This window comes from Chiloscyllium plagiosum, chromosome 17 (genome assembly GCF_004010195.1).
Source record: "Chiloscyllium plagiosum isolate BGI_BamShark_2017 chromosome 17, ASM401019v2, whole genome shotgun sequence".
Taxonomy (NCBI): domain Eukaryota; kingdom Metazoa; phylum Chordata; class Chondrichthyes; order Orectolobiformes; family Hemiscylliidae; genus Chiloscyllium; species Chiloscyllium plagiosum.
The window spans coordinates 60,653,382-60,674,718 of record NC_057726.1 but is presented as its reverse complement, the minus strand read 5'-3'; the positions used below and the strand labels follow the sequence as shown (position 1 = coordinate 60,674,718).

The following is a 21,337-nucleotide window of genomic DNA, read 5'->3' as shown; positions in this document are numbered from 1 at the left end:
ATTCTTTAACTATTTCAGCACAATCACATTCTTGATAATGCATCAGCAACTACGTTATCTTTTCCAATAATGTTTACATTAAATGGTCAAATCAATGAATCCATCAGAACATTTTGTGTTTTGAATACTCCATTTCTCATCAAAAGCTAGTAGATTTTGGCCACTATTCATCTTTTTTTTGCAAACATGATGGATGTTGGCTTCAAAATTGTGAAAAGTCAATATTAATCCTAATGTCTCCTTTTCTACTGTAGATTACTTCTACTATTTGTTTAAAATCTTAGAAAAGTACCCTAGCTGTTTTTCTATTCCCAAATCATTATCTTGCAATAAGACTGCACCCACCCCAAAGTCATTAGCTTCAATGTTAATTTTAAAAGATTCCCTAAGATCAGTGGTAGCCAACACCAGTTCAATTATTAGGATTACCTTCAGCTTCTCGAAGGTTGCGTTGGGTATTGAAAGGTACAGCTATTATGCTGACATTATGCACAAGTTTCCAATAAAACCCACACATAATGTGGCTGGCCAGTGGAAGACAGCGAGTGGTAGTAGAAGGAAAATATTCTGCCTGGAAGTCAGTGGTGTTCCACAGGGCTGTGTCCTTGGGCCTCTACTATTTGTAATTTTTATTAATGACTTGGATGAGGGGATTGAAGGATGGGTCAGCAAGTTTGCAGACGACACAAAGATTGGAGGTGTCGTTGACAGTATAGAAGACTGTTGTAGGCTGCAGCGGGACATTGACAGGATGCAGAGATGGGCTGAGAAGTGGCAGATGGAGTTCAACCTGGATAAATGCAAGGTGATGCATTTTGGAAGGTCGAATTTGAAAGCTGAGGACAAGATTAAGTATAGGATTCTTGGCAGTGTGGAGGAACAGAGGGATCTTAGTGTGCAGGTACATAGATCCCTTAAAATGGCCACCCAAGTGGACAGGGTTGTTAAGAAAGCATATGGTGTTTTGGCTTTCATTAACAGGGGGATTGAGTTTAAGAGTCGTGAGATCTTGTTGCAGCTCTATAAAACTTTGGTTAGACCGCACTTGGAATACTGCGTCCAGTTCTAGTCGTCCTATTATAGCAAAGATGTGGGTGCTTTGGAGAGGGTTCAGAGGAGGTTTACCAGGATGCTGCCTGGACAGGAGGGCTTATCTTATGAAGAGAGGTTGACTGAGCTCGGACTTTTTTCATTGGAGAAAAGGAGGAGGAGAGGGGACCTAACTGAGGTATACAAGATAATGAGAGGCATAGATAGTCTCTGGCTATCGACTCTATTTCCCAGGGCAGAAATGGCTAACACGAGGGGTCATAGTTTTAAGCTGGTTGGAGGAAAGTATAGAGGGGATGTCAGAGGCGGGTTCTTTAACAGAGAGTTGAGAGCATGGAATGCATTGGCAGCAGCAGTTGTGGAAGCAAGGTCATTGGGGACATTTAAGAGACTGCTGGACATGCATATGGTCACAGAAATTTGAGGGTGCATACATGAGGATCAATGGTTGGTACAACATCGTGGGCTGAAGGGCCTGTTCCGTGCTGTACTGTTCTGTGTTCTATACCCAGAAATCTCATGGTTTCCAATTTTGTTTTAGGAAAGCGAAATTCTATCAGAGACTTCACCTCTGCTACTTTTGAGAATACTTGCTCCTGCCTCACAATGTGTGCTAGGTCAGTAACCCTTTATTTTGCAAATTAACTCTTGGCTATATTTATTAACTAAGTAAGCTAACTATAATTACTAAGTATGTCTTCTAACTGCTTTACTTGTTCTTCCTTGATGTCACTGTATATTATGACATCATCTAAATACACTGCACAGTTAGGTGTTTTAGCTGTGACTTGATTCATAAGGCTTTGGAAAGTAGCTGGGGCATTTTAAAACCTTAACAACTTGACTCAAGGTTGGTATTGACCATGTAGAGTAAGCAAGGCTGATATCTGATTAGGTTTCGATATTAAGTGTACTTGTCTGCATTCTTTCAATATACAATTCTTAGAAAGAAATGACGGATTGCCATCTCAATCAATTCAGTTTTCTAACCAGGAACTGGGAAATAATCTACTTTTACTACTGCACTTTTAACCTTTGCCCATTAAGTGAAGGAACCAACATCACTCATGAATTTCAACTACTGGAGCTAGATTCACTCAGGTGATTTTCTTGCATCTATTGAATCTCGATTTTACCCTGAGCTTGCTTTTTTTTTCTATATAGAATCAACCAAAATGGATGTTGTTTATCAATACTAATTCCTGGCTAACAGGAAAATTCAAGGAGATCTATGTAATCTATTTTCCTCTTGTCCTTCCTCTGAGTATGAAGAGACTTGGCTAACTGTCCTAGAATTTCAGTATTTGCTAGTCAAATTGCAGGAGGTTTGTTTTGTGAGCTGTTTACTTTTCCTTCTACCTTACTCTTACTGTCTCTGTCATCCTCGACTCCTCTTATAACTTCACAGAATTGCTCTTTCTTACCTTCCTCCTGACAATGATATCACTTCAACATCTTCACATGACATAAATGATTTTTCTTTCTGCAATCAGGAATATATACCAGATAAGTCACTTTACCAACCTTCCAAAATATCTTGCGTGGATCACTGAATCTTTATTTCACATACTCAGCGTGTAAAGCTAGTAATACTAACATTTTGTATCCTTTTGAAACATTCCAGTTTTAGCATATTTGTCTACACATTCTTTCATCTTTGCCTGTAAAATTTTTAAATGTTCTTGTGCTATTTTGCATGCTCCTGTAATTCTCTCAAAAAATGGATACATTATTCAACATTGAAGATTCATCTTTTTGCCTTAAAAAGATTCTCCTGAATTAATTTTAATAGACATACTATTTCATGCCCACAAATCATTTCAAATGAACAAAATTTAGTAGATTTATTTGGTGAATCTCTAGAAGTAAATAGGAAGAAATCTAATCCTTTGTCTGAATCCTGTGGGTATTCATGATAATAGGTCTTAATCATTGATTTGACAGCTTGATGATATCTCTTTAAAGCTCCGTCTGTTAGTGGATGATAGTGGTAGACTTCAACTGTTTCATACCCAAATTGCTAAGTATGTCCAGAAAAAGTTAGACATAAAATAATGTGATCGTATTTCAATTGATAGTCCATAATGAGTAAAAAGCTGAGTTAATTGTTCTCTTGTTACTAAGAATTGTGCAGCACTTGACTTGACTTCCACTTTCATATAAAACCAAAAATGTGGTCTCTTACAGTGGAGATCTGGAAAAATATAGTTTACATCCATGTGCAATTTGTACAGGCTGCAGCAGAGGAGGTTGCTGAATAGGCTATTGGAGAAATACAAGATGAACTTGTATTCTATAACACCAACAGCAGTGAGGGTGTCATACAGCATGGAAACAACTCATCCATTCTGACAAGATATCCTAAACTGATCCGGTTCCATTTGCTAGCATTTGGCCCATATTCCTCAACCTTTCCTCTTTCCATATACCCATCCAGATGCCTATTAAATGCTGTAATTGTATGAAATTAAAAATCATACAACACCAGGTTATAGTCTAACTGGTTTAATTGGAAGCACTAGCCTTCGGAGTGCTGCTCCTTCATCAGGTGGTTGTGGAGGACACAATTGTAAGACACACAATTTATAGCAAAGGTTTACAGTGTGATGTAACTGAAATTATATATTGAAAAATACCTTGATTGTTTGTTGAGTCAATATATTGTCTAGCTAACACCAATTGTTGCAGTTAACCTGAGAATGCAACTATTAAAAAAGGTTTTGTGATTTACACTTGAAAGAAGTGAAACTATCAGGGTATTCGAACAGATGAAAGACTCAACAATCAAGATATTTTTCAATGTATAATTTCAGTTACATCACACTTTAAACTTTTGCTATAAATTGTTCTTACAATTGTGTCCTCCACAACCACCTGAAGGAGCGGTGCTCCGAAAACTAGTGCTTCCAATTAAACTTGTTGTACTTTGACCTGGTGTCGTGTGATTTTTTAGCTTTGTACACCCCAGTCCAACACCGGCATCTCCGAATCGTAATTGTACCAGCCTCCACCATTTCCTCTGACACCTCATTCCACACACGCATGACTCTGTGAAAAGGTTGGCCTTTACTTCCTTTTTCAATCTTTCCCCTCCTCACCTTAAACCTATTTCGTCTAGTTTTGGACTCCCCTACTCTGGGGAAAAGATCTTAGCTTATCCATGCCCCTCATAGTTGATTAACTTCTCTGATTGATTAGGTGTAGACTTGGAACTCAACTCAGCATCAAATGGGACAAACTGAACGAGAAGTAGAGAAAGGAGATGGAATCAGTAGCGAATGTGCAAGGCTTCTGGCAGAAGCTGAACAGGATGGTTTCACTCCTATTAATGTTGAACTTGAGGAACTTCAATTTCAGCCATGGCCTGTTAAAAATCAGAGTCACTTGAGGCTAGCGGTGGTAAAATATCGCTGGATCCCCCATACATATGGAACTGGAATGTTTGGGACTTGAGCTCATACCTATCGATACTGAAGATGAAAAACAGCATGGAAAACGAACAGAAAAACATTAAGGATGGCATGTGGGGATAGACTACAGGCACCCGTACAGTCTCTGGTGTCTGGGAGATGATTATGGAAGAGGCACTGAAGTGGAAACGAAAATTACGTCAAAATATTTGGCAGCCCGTTTTAACACTTTCTCCGCCGATGTCCCGACGGGGGCTGTTTCTTGCTCATCTGCTCTGTCTTTGTATCTCCTCTCTCTTCTCCGTCAACTCTTTAGTTATATAACCCTTACCCTATTACCTCCGTGGCTCTTTTCTGCATGAACAGTGTGTACTGCCTTTTCTAACTCCCCCCTACTCTTCTTCTGCTCCACTCACTGCCCGGCCTTTCTTTACTTTTCCTCTTTCTATTTCCCCTTTGTATTGATCCCCTTGTCAATGGTCCCACTCTGTCCCCACTCTTGTATCTCTTTCCCCTTTCTCCATACCATCATCCCTTTTCTACTTGTGTCTTTTCGTCCTTCATCTCCGTCCCTTCTCAAGTTGTTCCTCGTGCACTCTCTCGTCCTATCCCCGGTCCTAATTATTTATCCCTCCTTTACTCTCCAGGCTCTTCCTTTTAGTTCCGTCCTCTCGATCACTTTTCATACCTCTCTGCATCGCTCCCCTCCGACTTAATGTCTCCTCCCCTTTCCAATTCTCCTCCCTTTCATTTGCTGCCCTCCCCCATCTGCCCCCTTTTAAATCAATGCCTCCCTCACGCAGGAGTTCGATTCTCGGGATGGCTACGAATTCTCTGACTTTTGCCGTGATCTTTGTGGCTGCCGTCGCCCTGCTTTTCGCTGTGAGTACCACTGTGGCACAATGAGTCCTGGCTAGTTCGTTCGTCACAAGCAACAAGTTTCAGATCCCGGGGCATGTTATCCGGATTCCTCGACACTCTCTCTTCTCTTCAGTCATTTCCCTCACTCCCTTTCTCCTTCTCTCCCCGGAACCCACTCCTTATTTGTACAGTTACTGTTAAAACGATTTGGTTGACTTGCTGTTGAATTTGTCCCTCCACGGGCTGAGAAGGACTTGGTGACCGCATTTCCCATTTATTGAGGTGCCTCTAAAGGAGGGAGGGATTCACCAAATAGAATCAGGACAGATTGGGGCCGCTTCCCCCGCAGGTTGCTAAGTTGGGTTGATCCCATCCAGGTTTATTCACACTGTTATGCACTATCGCCCTGTGGAAGAATCAGTCACAGTTCTGTACAAAGGAGGGCACAAACTTTTACTGGAGTGGAAACCCCGCGGTTTGATGGTTACGAAGGGGACTGGAGAACATGGAAGTTAGGTGCTGCAATTCCCCCGGTTATTGATTTGCAACTTTATAGTGTTCAGGGATGTTTAGGTTAGGTGCATTAGTCTGGGGTAAATGTACAGTAGTAGGGGAATGGGTCTGGGTGAGTTACTCTTCGGAGGGTCGGTGTGGACTTGTTGGGCCGAAGGGCCTGTTTCCACATTGTCGGGATTTTGTGATTCTATGAAATCTTCCTGAATCATGAACCAAACCAAAACGGAGTCCTTTCTACAGACGGCCTTCCATTCGCAGTCATCAAAGGGAATCTCTTGCCTCGTGCTTGTTTCGACACCCATACTGGAAAAATAAACAAAATAATCGCTTTTTTTTCTTTTGAGGACAAAGGGAATGTATTCTGATCAGCGGGGGAATGCGTCCTGTGACATCCTGAAAAGCTTAGGCAAACCTCAGAAACAGTGAAAATATTTCAAATGGTTGAGGGGTAAGATACCACACAGAAAAATTACTAGAGTATACACAAGTGTTTAACAATGTAAACTTAAACTTGCTAAAATAGAACAAAGCCAGAGCCTTTCAACCTACACACATCAAGACTGATGCAAGAGACTAAATTTAGAGAGGAAATACAACTTTAGAAACAAAAACAAAAATTGCTGGAAAAACTCGGCGATTCTGGCAGCATCTGTGCAGAGAAAGCAGGGTTAACGTTTCAGGTTCACTGACCCTTCTTTACAACACAAATGCCCTCGAGTCTGCTAAATTTCTCCAACAGTTTCTGTTTTTGTTTCTGATGTCCAGCAACCCACAGTTCTTCGGGGGGTTTTGACCAATTTATAAGCCATGGGAACAGGGTGCTGTTTGATTGGATTGTGGTTAGCATGGAGATGCAACAGGAACTGCTAACTTTGAGACAGTAAGGGCTGCAGACGCTGGAAGTCAGAGTTCGTGGATGTGAAGCTGGAAAAGCACAGCACGTCAGACAGCATCCGAGGAGCAGAAAAATTTCGAGCGAAAACTCTTAGTCAAGACTTTTGATCATTGATTAAACCCAGACCAGTCAGGTAGTCTGCGATTGGTCAGTGCGTTACCATGGGGAAGTCAGCAGATGGCAGTATTCTGTTAGTGGGGGTAACCACTCGTTTTACCTGCAAGGTAGCATTGCCAGACAGCTAGTTTCACCTGCAGTTTGAATTTTTGAGACACCATCTCCTTCCAGGGTAATGTGAGGGAAATCAGGCTCCTTTCAGGACCACTGGGTTTTCTAATACCATTCACTGAAAATTCATATCCACTGGTCACTATTCTTGTTAAGATTTGAATGGTTCCACATCCTACAAGATCAACCTTTATTGGCAACTTGGTGAATAGGGCCCCAGTTATCTGCTTACAATGTAAGTTTGAAGTTGAGAGAGAGCATATTAAACCTTCTTGTATATTAATGACTACCCTGATCAAACCATTATATATATTGCTACATATGGTGCAAAGTCATGAAGGTGCCTATGACTGCAGTATTTGACCCTGACTGGTACCCAGTCTAACTCAGATTACCTTGAAAAGGCAAGTGTCTCTTTGTGGACCCTTGCTGCTCCCAACATCTCATCCATGATTGTGTTACTAAAGTGCTCCACTTTTGAATACCTGGACTCTTCTGCCAGTTCTTTGTGGTACGCTCCCAACTCCAAAATCCAACAAAGTACTGGGTTGGATTGTCCCTTTAATTGCTGGAGTTGAAATCACCTCTTGCAGGTTATCATCATACCCACTCATGCTAATTGTTCAGGTAACCTGGAAATTATATTGTTCTGTGGCTGGATTGAAGAGCCACTGGCTGACCACAGCACTAGCTTCCAAGTTTTCAGAAATTACCAGAACCCCACCCACCACAACTCCCAGCATGTTGCAAAGTTAAAATCCAGGCTAATTTTACACTTTCGGCAGACTGTCACTATCTAATGGGATGCTTGGTTCAAGCAATCAATAGCTTAATTGATGAAGCCATGATTTGAATTTGCCCTTATGATTGTTATCAATACCTCTCTGAAAATGGCAACTCTGTGGGACTAGATTTGATGCTGTGGAGGAGATTCCAAGCACCTTATCACAACTAATGGCTATGTGTTTTGCAGGAAGCAGAATACCAATACCAGGAGGTTCATGGAGTCCTTCAGAATGGAAATCGATGTGTCTGCAAAATACAATTTTCTGCATGGGAATTTCCGGTGGAAAGATTTGGACAGTTACAAGAACTAACGCAGAACTGCACCAAATCTCTAGAAGACAGAAAATTAGAGGTGAGCAAGTATAAACACTGACAGCAGCAACATACACAGACCAACATTGTGTCACTCAAAAGTTGCAACACAGGCTCTGAAACCTGTCCATAAGTAGAATTGAAACATTGGCATTCATAAAGACTAGGCGATGCAGAATCTGAAATTCATTCACAAAGAGAAGATAGACATTGACCCCCAATCATCCAGACAGGGAGAGGCATTGACACCAATTAACTCACGTATTGTCCAACAGCTCCAAATAAAAGCAAAAGAAAGATTTGCATTAATATAGCACTTTTCATGACTGGAGGATATCCCAAAACACTTTACAATCAATGAAATACATTTTAAGCATGGTTGTTATAATAAAGGAAATATATATACAGCAAATTCTCACAAATAACTGTGACAAATGACTACATAATCTGTTGGTTGATATTGTTTGAAGAATAAATAAAGCCGAGGATACGAAATCAGGAGCACTATGTTTCTTTGCTATTTTTTGGAGAATTTTTTATTTCAACAGGGCAGACACATTGATGCCAGGGGTACACTTAATTATATGTTATCCTTATTTATTGTTCATGTAGTTTTGTGATATTTTATTGATAGTCAAAGATTGCACTCTCCTGTATTGATTTCAAAACTTAGAGATTCAGACATCCGGTTTTTTGGCTAACTTCAGGAAACCAGTCTTACCTTGGGAGTTTAGTGATTAGTTGAATTTCAATGGAGTATCAAGGATGGGTGAGTTGGTAATTGGACAAGCTCACTACTTAGGGTGGTACTGAGCAAATGTGCCAGAAAGACACAACTTCAATTCTTAGAATGTCAGGTTAGTTAATCTGAGTTAGGCCAATTGTAAAGATGTTTCAATTGACCTTGAAGGTAGCATGTGAACCAACAGACAAATCTAAGAGACAATTTCCATTTCTGATTGATAATGCACTGACTTCTCTTTCACTGGGAAGGTGTATAGGTAGGCACAAGTTCAGCTGTGAAATATAAAAAGGTTCTGAAAAGACTTACAAGGATGTTGCCAGGGTTGGAGGATTTGAGCTATAGGGAGAGGCTGAATAGGCTGGGGCTGTTTTCTCTGGAGTGTTGAGGCTGAGGGTGACCTTACAGAGGCTAACAAAACCACGAGTAGCATAGATTTTAGACAAGGTCTTTATCTTGGGGTAGGGGAGTCCAGAACTAGAGGGGATAGGTTTAGGGTGAGGGGGGAAAGATTTAAAAGGGACCTAAGGGTTAGCTTTTGCACGCGAAGAGTAGTGCATGTATGGAATGAGCAGTCAGAGGAAGTGGTGGAGGCTGATACAATTACAACATTCAAAAAGCATCTGGATGGTTATATGAATAGGAAGGGTTTAGACAAAAATGGGGCAAGTGCTGGCAAATGGGACTAGATTAATTTAGGATATCTAGTTGGCCTGGACAAGTTGAACCAAAGGGTCTGTATCTGCACTGTACATCTGTATGACTCTATACTATAATCAAATAACTCAGAGTCTAGGTTCATGGAGAAAGAAAGTGTTGCTGTAACAGGGCAAATTGTATGTCGTCATCTTCAGAAAATGGCAGAAAACTGAAGATAACAGGCTCTTGTTGAAGGAAGAAACAAGAGCTTCTCACAATCCCACAGTTACTAGGAATGTTCCTGTTACGACATTCTCCACCATACAGAGATTCCTCTTATTTTCCAAAGCACTCTTGTTCCTTACAATTTGAGAGCATCTCTTCAGTCCTTCATAGGTCCATAGATGCTGTAATGTTTCCAGCTCATTCCTCTCCAGCTCCTCTCATAAGGGCCGGATTTAGAGTCTATGGGTCATAGTGTCTTATAGCACGAAGACCTGCCCTTTGGCCCAAACTGGTCCATGCTGACAAAATGTCCGTCCACACTAACCCTATTTCCCTGCACTTGGCCCAGAGCCTTCTAATCCTTTCCTATCCGTGTATTTATCCAAACACCTTTTAAATGGTGTTAATGTACCCGCCTCAATAACTTCAGTTGGCAGCTCATTCCTTGTGTATACCACACTCTGTCTAAAAAAGTTGCCCCTCAGTTTCCCTTTTATCGTTTCCCCTCTAACCTTAAATAGATAGATAGATTAGATAGATAGATTCCTTACAGTGTGGAAACAGGCCCTTCGGCCCAACAAGTCCACACCGCCCCGCCGAAGCGCAACCCACCCATACCCCTACATTTACCCTTTACCTAACACTAATTAGCATGGCCAATTCACCTGACCTGCACATCTTTGGACTGTGGGAGGAAACCGGAGCACCCGGAGGAAACCCACGCACACACGGGGAGAACGTGCAAACTCCACACAGTGCAAACTCAGCAGGTATGGCAGCATCTATGGAGCGAAAGCAGAGTTAACATTTCAAATCCAATGAGTTTCTCCTGCAATTTTTTTTTGGAATCCAGCATCCTCAGTTCTTTGTTTTATTTTTCTGGTCAATTTTGCCAGCTGTTGAAACCCATAGTTTGAGATTGACCATAACATTTCTCAATATTTAAGTTTACCAGAGACTAACAGCAAAGATTTGTTTAAAAAATAGTTATTTCTGGCAGAATTTGAGTATACTTGAAGAGATAAATGATTTAGACAGTTGATGCAAATGTAATAGATGTCAAGTATCTGAATGTTTGTTTGATTAGATTAGATTAGATTAGATTACTTACAGTATGGAAACTGTCCTCTAGTCCTCAGTTCCCCGGTCCTGGGAAAAAGATTGAGTGCATTCACCCCATCCATGCCTCTCATGATCTTCTACTCCTCTATAAGGTCTCCCCTTAGTCTCTAAGCTCTAAAGATAGAAGTCCTAGCTTGTCCAACCTCTCCCCATAACTCAGACCAAGTCCAGACAACATCCATGTAAGTTCTTCGACACTCTCTTTCCAGTTTAATAACATCCTTCCTATAACAAGGTGACCAAAGCTGAACACAATACTCCAAGTGCAGCCTCACCAACGTCCTGTATAACTGCAACATAACTTCCCAATTTCTCCACCCAATGCCCAGACTGTTGAAAGCCAGTGCGCCAAAAGCCTTCTTTACTGCCCTGTCTACCTGTGACTCCACTTTCAAAGAACTATGAACCTGAACTCTGAACCTGAACTCCAAGATCCCTCTGTTCCACTACATCCTGAAGGCCCTACCATTCACCATGAAACTCCTACCTTGATTTGACCTTCCAAAATGCAAGCTGCCACACTTATTTATATCTATATCATTTATTTGTCATGTTTTTTTTCCTCTTGTGATACTGTAAATTTCAAGGCAACTTTTGTTGAGTCCAAGATTCCAGAGTTCCAGAAAGAGTTAGTGAACCTATCTGCTCAGCTGCAGCAGTATGAGGCAATGTACAAACAGCAACTGTATCAACCACTCAACTTTTGGAGCCTCCGCCGGGACCTGAAACAACTCAATTCAGACATCGCAAAAGTGCAGAATGTTCCTTCATCAACCACCAACTTACTTCACAAGATGTTTACCGAGGTGAGATAAATTAAATTTGTTTTAAGTATTTGTAAAAAAAATTTGTAACCTCTGTGTGCTGTGATCACTGGATTTGAATTTTGGTTGAATATTTGGCTCTGATTTCAGCCCCCATTTCTCCTGCTCTGCAGGAATGTTGCATGGGAGTTGATCAAATTAGGTTGAGTCCTAATTTGATTAACACGACTAAAGAACTTCACTCTATTCCCATTTAGTGCCATTCAACCTTTGCCAATTTTAAGTTAACCAAATTTTCTGCTGCAGGTAAATATAGAGGTACACTTTAGGTTGAAATGTTGCAGCCTAATGGCACTATTGGTGTTGCATCCTGATTTTAACATTGTCAGGGGGTTGCCCACAGTTTGTGGAATTGATAAAAGATTGGAAGAGGAAGTGTCGATAGACCAAGAAAGGACAAACTTAGATTTTTCACAAGTGTTGACCCTTGTTTGAGTCCTTGAATCTCCCTACCTCTGATCTTATCTTTTCCTCTCTATTGGTTGCTGGATGGCCTTGCACAGCACTGTGGTTCTGAAAATTCCTCCTTTGACTCCTGGTATCCTAACAATCACACGCAAGGAGTTTGGCACCATCCAGCAGCCTGCTTAATTGACACTGCACCTATCACCTTCAACATTCAATCCCGCTGCCATAAAGTACAATGGCAGCAGTATGTAGCATCTACAAAATGCATGGCAGTATTTCACAAAGCATCCTTAGACAGTGCCTTCTTAACCTGCAACCTCTACCATCGAGAAGGTCAGTGGCAGAAAATACATTAGAACACCCATTATCCGCAAGTTCCTTTCAATGCCATGCACCACCCTAACAAAGAAGTATATGGCTGATCTCCCAATGCTGCCAGTCAAAATTGCTGAACTTCTCCCTAACAGCATTATGGTCACAACTTTACCCCATGGATAGCAGTTGTTCAAGAAGGCAGCTCACAACTAACTTCTTAAGGGCAATTAGGGATGGGTGCTTAATGTTGGCCTAGGTAGTAATGTCCATATCTGTGAAATAATGAAACAAAGCCCAATGTTCTGTTGGCCAGGATATCAGTCTGCCAGTTTGAAGAAGTGGACAATGCTGGAATATTTCAATGTAACGTGATCATTAAAATGGTCTCAGCCGCCCACTGAAATCGCCAGAATGGTACTCCATTCAATTATCCTAACCTTAGGGTTGTGATTCACAAACAGCCCAATTACAGTTCAATCCACAGGTGACTCACCACACATTGATTATAGAAGTAAACTATAATTGCATGAGAACCTAGAGTTGAAGCCTAACTGAACATTGAAGCAAAATAATGTGTCAAACTCTCTGGGCAATGGAAATCCTATTCACCTCAACCTTGGACTTAGCTTCGAACTTAATTCAATTTCTGCATTTTGCACTAATGTTTAACAGGTTTTGATGAATTCTAAAATAATATGCTTCCTCTTAGAGCCTCTCACTTTAGGATATTATGCCAAATGGTTACATAATATATTCCCGTTTCTCTTCTGTTGCTCCCACTTGGAACTCTTGGTGTAGTTGAAGCCTATGAGGTAACTAACCAATGAAGCAGGAAAGCTATTGCAAGCAAGTGACCACTTCACTTGTACGCATGTAATATTTTTTGATTAACACGACTAAAGAACTTCAATGTCAATTACTTCAAATTTATCTTTTGGTTACTTTTAACCTGGCTCAATCATTTGAGGTACTTCATTCAACACACTAGGTTAAGAGCTTGCTTCTTTCCGTCAGATCCCACAACAGTGAATTACTGACTTCATGTTAATTATTCTTCAACATGTCCCATACTGAATTTTCCACTTATAGCTTTCATTAATGAAATAACACAAACATGAAGTCAAAGGGATAGAAAAACAACCTTTTTTCAAGTCCAGGCAGATTAAATGTATCAATTTTCCCAATGGAGCTAGCTGGTGAAACTAGACTAGAGTACCATCACTACATTTCATTTATCATAGTTGTGTGTTTTGCATTTCCTAATACCATCTAAAGTGTATTGGAGACTGTCTTTTATGAGAGAAAGAGAATTAGCAGTCATCAGCCAACTGTTTGAAAATGCCCTGCTGCCTACTCCTCCTGTGTCAATGATGTGGAGGTGTCAGTATTAGACTGGGTTGGACAAAGTCAGAATCAAAAAGTGTGGTGCTGGAAAAGCATAGCAGATCAGGCAGCATCTAAGGAGCAGGTGAATTGATGTTTCAGACATAAGCCCTTCATCAGGAATGTGGTGGCAGGAAGGGGGCTGAGAGATAAATTTGAGGGTGAGTGGGACTGGGGGAAGGTGGCTGAGAAGGCGATAGGTAGATGCAGGTGGGGTGTAATGGTGATAGGTCAGAGGGGAGGGTGGAGTGGATAGGTGAGAAGGAAAATGGACAGTGCCAAGTTGGAGGGTTGGATCTGGGATAAGGTGAGGAAACTGGTAAAATTGACTGTGATGCTATGTGGTTGGAGGGTCCCAAGGTGAAAGATGACACGTACTTCCTCCAGGTGTAGGGTTGGTTAGATTTGCTGGTGGAGGATGCCCAGGATTTGCCTATCCTTGGTGGAGTGGGAGGAGTTGAAGTAGTCAGCCACAGGATGGTGGGGTTGTTTGATACGTGTCTCAGAGATGTTCCGTGAAATATCTACCTGCTCCACACTCTCCTGTGGCTTATCACCATCACCCCCTCACCTGTATCTACCTATCGCCTTCCCTGCCCCAGCTACCTTCCCCCCCACCCCCACCCTCCTATTTATCTCTCGGCCCCCTTCCTGATGAAGGGCTTATGCCCAAAACATCAATTCGCCTGCCTGACCCACTGTGCTTTTCCAGCGCCATATTTTTCGACTCTGATCTCAAGCATCTGCAGTCCTCACTTTCTCCTGGATGAAGTCAGAAGTCACACGACACCAGATCATAGTCCAAAAGGTTTATTTGAAATCGCAGAAGCTTTCAGAGCACAACTCCGTTGTCAGGTGCAGTAATAGAGCAGTGCACACAGACCCAGAGTTAAAGGCAGAGAGATCAAAAGATCATACAACTGGTGTGAATGGAGTGTCAGATAACATGTCTCTGCAGGTGACAAAGAGCATTAGATGGTATATAAAGTGTTTATAAATTCAATGTCAGTGCTATGTTAGCATGACAATCAGGCAGTGATAGGAATTACAAAAGGTGACATCTCAGTTCAGACATGAAATTGTAGGTGTGAGGCTTTGTTCAAAATCTGGAAGGTTGGATTAGTCATGGACAAGGACAAGAAGGGCCCTCAGGTGAGGGTGCTTAATTGGGCAAGGGCCAATGTTACGAAGGGGAGATCAAACCTCTCTGATAATTAACCCAAACTGTTCCAGCAGGAGTAGCAGTCCCTATCTAATAATTAAATCTGAAACGCCCAGGGAACCTGGGCTCCCATTTAACAGGCATCTCGATGATCACATGAATAGGGAGGGAATGGAGGGATACAGACCAAACAGGGCTAGAAGGTTTGATTATTAGTTTAGTTAGGGCAGGATGATCAACACAGATTTGGAGAGCTGAAAGGCCTGTTCCTGTGCAATATTTCTTCTTTGTTCTTGTCCTTATAAGATGCCACATTGACTGATTGTGACTATAAATTGTGTGTTTTTTGAACAAATAGAATGTATCTGCAAATAGCTGAAAATGTGTTGCTGGAAAAGCGCAGCAGGTCAGGCAACATCCAAGGAGCAGGAGAATCGACGTTTCGGGCATAAGCCCTTCTTCAGGAAAGCCTTTCTGTATCTGCAAATAACAAACATTTTGGATGAAATGATTCACCGTGTGTGAGAGAAAGAGAGAGAGTTTGTGTGCTTGAGAAAGAGTGTGTGTGAGCGTGAGAGAGTATATCTGTGAGAGAGTACTTGTGTGAGAGGTGTGTGGGCGAGAGAGTGCAATAAGTAATTCAAAACTGTACAAACTAATTAAGGTAGTGAGTTCATAACAATTTATCAAAGTGATGCTGTCAAAACAGGAAAGTAAGGAAGGTGTTTACAGATACTGAACAGCACGACATGAACCCAAGATCACGGTTGAGGCCATTTTCATGGGTACGAAACTTGGCTATTAGTTGCTGCATCAATGTAGAGCTCAGGCCATTACACAAAACAATAAGATGTTTCTTCTCCTCGACTTGCATTTCAGACCCATTCTCTTAATCAACTATCTGTTGTCACATCCTCTTCTTATTTCTGAGATCCAATCTCCTTTTTGAGCTTGTCCATTTTTACTACTCCTAATCTTTGTTTCAATCTCATAAACAGGCTGTCAAATACCCCAAAAATAAACAGATTGCTCATAATGTTTAATAATAAGCAGGCTAACCACCACACCAACAATAAATAGACTGCTAATTACCCTAAATAGATTATTTCCCCCTCATAAATAGGCTGTATAATTAATTATGTATAATTAATTATTTTGTGATCCAGATACTTGATGCCCGTCTCAACTTGAAAGATCTGCAGCAATATGACAAGCACAATCTCCTGTCCATGAAAGACCATTTGAAGAAAATGAAGAACCGATTGCAGAGTTTCTCCGTCTATGGCAATATACACATTGGTAAGATTACATATTATTAGTTTCATATATTAGTTACAAAGACTATATCTTGATGCCAACCATATTATTTTAAATTAAATCTACTTGAATTTTTTTTAATAGACAGGTTTATGTACATGATTGAAAACTCACTTTACAAAATAATATTCAAGTAACTCCAAAATACTTCGTAAGAAATATAACTGGTAGTGACAAAACTCAATTCCTTGCCTTTATTGAATTAGCTGAGCCCTGCAAGGATTGTAATGAAGCCACTGTAATTGTGTTTACTTAAGGTGGGCAATGAAAAATCCTATGCCTGATTGTCCAGTTAATCCAGAAGTGCATGAAAATACATGAAAATTGACATATTCTGGTGACAAGACTGGGTTCGCCCCTTCCTATCTCTGTAATATTCTCCAGTTCTATAACCTATTTTGATTTAATGTTTCTCCAAGGTTGGGCTCAGATACATCTTTCAGTTGCTTTACTCCAGTATTGTCAGCCATTATTCAGCTGCCGAGAGTCATAGAGATGTACAGAATGGAAACAGACCCTTCGGTCCAACCCGTCCATGCTGACCAGATATCCCAACCCAATCTAGTCCCACCTGCCAGCACCCGGCCCATATCCCTCCAAACCGTTCCTATTTATATACCCATCCAAATGCCTCTTAAATGTTGCAATTGTACCAGCCTCCACCACTTCCTCTGGCAGCTCATTCCATACCCGTAACACCCTCTACGTGGAAAAAGTTGCCCCTTAGGTCTCTTTTATATCTTTCTCCTCTCACCCTAAACCTATGCCCTCTAGTTCTGTACTCCCCATTCCCAGGGAAAACACTTTGTCTATTTACCCTATCTATTCTCTCATAATTTTGTAAACCTCTAAGGTCACCCCTCAACCTCTGACGCTCCAGGGAAAACAGCTCCAGCCTGTTCAGCCTCTCCCTATAGCTCAAATCCTCCAACCCTGGCAACATCCTTGTAAATCTTTTCTGGTTTCACAACATCTTTCTAATATGAAGGAGACTAGAATTGCACGCAATATTCCAACAGTGGCCTAACCAATGTCTTGTACAGTTGCAACATGATCTCCCAACTCCTGTACTCAATACTCTGACCAATATATAAGAAAGCATACCAAATGCCGCCTTCACTATCCTATCTACCTGCGACTCCACTTTCAAGGAGCTATGAACCTGCACTCCAAGGTCTTTTTGTTCAGCAACACTCCCTAGCACCTTACCATTAAGTGTATAAGTCCTGCTAAGATTTGCTTTCCCAAAATGCAGCACCTCTCATTTATCTGTATTAAAATCCAGCTGCCTCTTCTCAGCCCATTGGCCCATCTGGTCAAGATCCTGTTGTAATCTGAGGTAACCCTCTTCGCTGTCCACTATACCTCCAATGTTGGTGTCATCTGCAAACTCACTAACTGTACCTCTTATGCTCGCATCCAAATCGTTTATGTAAATGACAATAAGTAGAGGAGCTATTTTTAGACATGGAATTCCCTCCCTTAAACTTTCCACTCTATCCACCTCTCTCTCTTCTGTCAAGATGTTATTTTTAACTAGTTGACCAAACTAATGATCTCCTGTTCTAAGATGTCCTTCTTTACCTTAGCTCCACTCTTTGTCTGACTACACACCTGTGAAGTGTCCAAAATGTTATACTGCAACTTCTTGTTGCCAACTATACAACCTGTCATCACCCAATCTCTATATTCATAAATGGAAAATTTCCAATTCAGGATGATAGTGGATCATTGTGAACTGTCAGCTTTGGAAAAACTATATAGTTCATTTATACTGAATTTTGAGTGACCAGAACAAATGAGCTACTAGCATTTATGCTGTTTCGTCAGACTAGCCCTTAAGGAGTTGAGGTTTATGGCAACTCAGCTATGTTGTGAACCAGCATGAGGGAATCTTTTAAAAGGCAAGTTTAAATGTTTCTCTTCATGCAACCCTTTGACCCTTCATTGCATCTCCCCTACCCATGCTCATTCACCCACTATCCAATATATAAAAGCAAGTAAAACATATGGTTTTACTACACTGTGTTCACAAAATGTCTCAACAGAACAGTCAATCATTGTCAACTTTCCAACATGTTAAAAAAAAAACTCAATTTCACTACAATAAAATAAAAATGTCAATCATCTAAAGTATCAACTGAAACTGTAAACACTTGAAACCTCTTAAGTTGGTGTAAATAAGACCAGTGATATTGACAGCAGAGGTCAGAGAGCCAGATCTATCCTCAAGCAGAGGCACAGGTTTAATCAGAGATGTCTGGGCAAGCTTTTCACTTTCCCTGCATGGTTGGTTTGACTGTGGCTTACACTCCTCCACACAATGAAAATCGCATCCTTGTAGACACAGTTTCCAAAGTTGAGTGGGCCAGGCTTGCAATTATCTGACCTCCTGCTTAAAATAGAATCAGTGAGATGTAAATCACAGATCATTATAAAAGGTACTCATTCCAGACACAAGTATATTGCAAATTAAAAACTGAAAGAACTGTAGTTGCTGTAAATCATAAATAAAGATAGAAGTTGCTGGAAAAGCTCAGCAGGTCTGGCCCCATCTGTGCAGAGAAATCAAAGTTAACATTTTGGGTTCAATGACCCTTCCTCAGAACAAGTATAATTCAAATGTCCTTCATGTAATTATAAGCATGGCCTTCAACATTAATATATTTTTCAGCTCTTATTCAGGAAGAATTAACTCTGGTTAGTATGGAAGTCACCTGAAATAATGGAAGCAGTGGAGTTGAAGTTTAAATATAATGGAAATTATGGGAATAAAGAAGAAACGAAAAAACCGCAGATGCTACAAATCGGAAACAAAAATAGAAATTGCTGGAAAAGCTCAGCAAGCCTGGCAGCATCTGTGTAGAGAAATCAGAGCTATGATTTTGGGTCAAGTGACTATTCTTCAAGACTGGGAGTGAAGATTGTGTTTAATGGGAAGCGATGGCGTGGAATTGAAACTGGGGGAAAAATGGGTCTGGGTAGGGAATAATAAGAGTATTGGGAGTGTTACGAATCAGAATGAGATTCCATGATTTGAGCATGTTAGGAATAATGGAGCTGATTTGAGATTGATGGGTATAACAAGAAGTTTTCTCTATTGTCTCTGATTAAAGAAACCTCCTTCAAAATCATTTTTCTAAAAAAAATGCAACTATAATTAACTCTGTTTCTTCTAGGAAACTGTACTAAAGGAATTTTACGTAACATAAGTGAACCGATAACAGCACAACTCAATCCATATGGCACATCATACCCTTATGGAGGCTGGGGTATGGATTCAATGCCAGGAAGCCAGCAACTCTACTGGGTCATGGCACTGCTGTCTTCCAACATTTATGGAAATTCAATCCGAACCTACACTTCTTACAAAAACTTCCTGACAGCAAAGTCTAACATTGATATTTCAGTGAAATCATCATTCACCACCACCAATGCAATTCAGGGTCCAGGAGTTGTGGTTTACAACAACAGTCTATACTATAACTGCTATAAGTCCGGACAAATGTGTAGATTTGACATGGCAACAAAACACATCACAAATGTTCTCCTTCCTGATGCTGGTTTTGACAACAAGTTCCCTTACTGTTACTATAACTGCTACACTCATAGTGATATGGATTTCTCAGTGGATGAAAACGGCCTTTGGGTAATTTATGCTACTGAAGAGAATTATGGCAATATCGTACTGAGTAAAATAGACAGTGTTAGTTTGGCTGTTACCCAGACTTGGAAAACTAAGCTCTTTAAGAAAGCAGCAACCAATGCCTTTATGGTTTGTGGGGTACTCTATGCCACCCGTTACATTAGTGAGACTGAAGAGGAGATATTTTATATGTATGACACAATCAGTAATCAAGAAGCTCAAAATCTCAAAATCCGTTTTGCAAAATATTCTCCAAATGTGGCAAATATCCACTACAATCCAGTAGATAGGAAAATCTATATTTTTAATGATGGCTACATGCTAGCACATGAGCTCTTGTTTTATTAAAGGTTGCAAGCTAGTTATTTATCAGTTACCACATTTACCAAAGTGAGGCTTTCATTAAATCAAATACATTTACTATAACTACATTCACTATGTTTCAATAACCTAGGGTGCTGAACTTAATGTGCAAGAAATAGTCTGGGACTAAACATTAGAAGTCTAGAAAAAAAAACAAGCACTGATATTAAATAAACACACTGTTGAGGTTAAAAATTAAGAAACAAGTGAGGAAGTCATAAATTCACAACCCGTCTGATATTTTCACTGATTATTAATGTAATGATGGAAAAGCTTTGATTAGGAACCTTTAGGAAATTCTAGGATAAGGAAGAAGCCAACTCCTAGAACAATTTGCTTACATTCTGAAATCTAATGTTTTCTCCTCAGATTCTCATTTAACCACCGTTTCTGTCACTCTTCAACAGAACATATTAAGGGAATGTAATGTTGTAAAGCTTGATGTTTGGCTTCATTTATAAGATAATTGGCTGCTGAAGTCAGCAATGCAAAGTAGTGCATGATTTTGCAATTTATGAATCACGACACATGAAAACAAAGTACTTACAGAACTTGAATTGCCTTGCTTAACTGTGTTTGAATGAGGTCTGTTAAAACTGACCTAATGATATATATTAACCAAATGATGTCCAATATGATGTATTAGAATGATCAGCATATCACATAGGTCTGCATTGTTCATCTTTGTGTAACTCTTTTTTTTAACCTGAATAAATTGTTATATTTAACTGCATGTTCCACTCTACCCAAACGTGATAACAGAAGGCATTCATTCCTAAGTTAGAAGTTGGAAGTGGGAAAGAAGAGAAAGGTGGTTCTGCACAGTACTTGTCACCACCTGAGAATGTGATGACCTAAAGTTAAATACTTGGTACTTTGTACACAGCAAGGTCCTCAAACAGCAATTTGGTAGTGTCCGGATATTCTGCTACTTAGTAATGTTGGTTCAGGGATACAAATTGGCTAGAGCACCAGAATAACTCCTCTGCACTGTTTCAAATTAGTACCACAGGTTATTTTACATTCACCTCAGAGTCCTTAATGGAGTCTTGGTTGGCACTTTTGTAAAATGACAGCACTGACTCCATACTGCATCTTGTCAGCCTAGATTTAGGACTCATGTATCTGGAATG

At 40.4% G+C, this 21,337-nt stretch overlaps 1 protein-coding gene across 2 annotated transcripts; it reads left to right on the top strand.

Moving 5' to 3' along the window:
- Nucleotides 1–1,641: 1,641 nt before the first annotated feature.
- si:ch211-194m7.8 (olfactomedin) lies at nucleotides 1,642–20,932 on the top strand. 2 transcript variants are annotated; one of them, XM_043707278.1, is made up of 6 exons: nucleotides 1,642–1,667; nucleotides 5,264–5,342; nucleotides 7,934–8,098; nucleotides 11,374–11,592; nucleotides 16,045–16,177; nucleotides 19,375–20,932. In XM_043707278.1, the coding sequence occupies exons 1-6, from the start codon at nucleotides 1,657–1,659 to the stop codon at nucleotides 20,187–20,189; spliced, it is 1,422 nt and encodes a 473-aa protein (XP_043563213.1). In that variant the 5' UTR covers nucleotides 1,642–1,656; the 3' UTR covers nucleotides 20,190–20,932. The 2 variants fall into 2 exon arrangements, with proteins under 2 accessions (XP_043563213.1, XP_043563212.1); XM_043707277.1 differs by lacking the exon at nucleotides 1,642–1,667 and having other exon boundaries at nucleotides 4,563–5,342.
- Nucleotides 20,933–21,337: the final 405 nt, after the last annotated feature.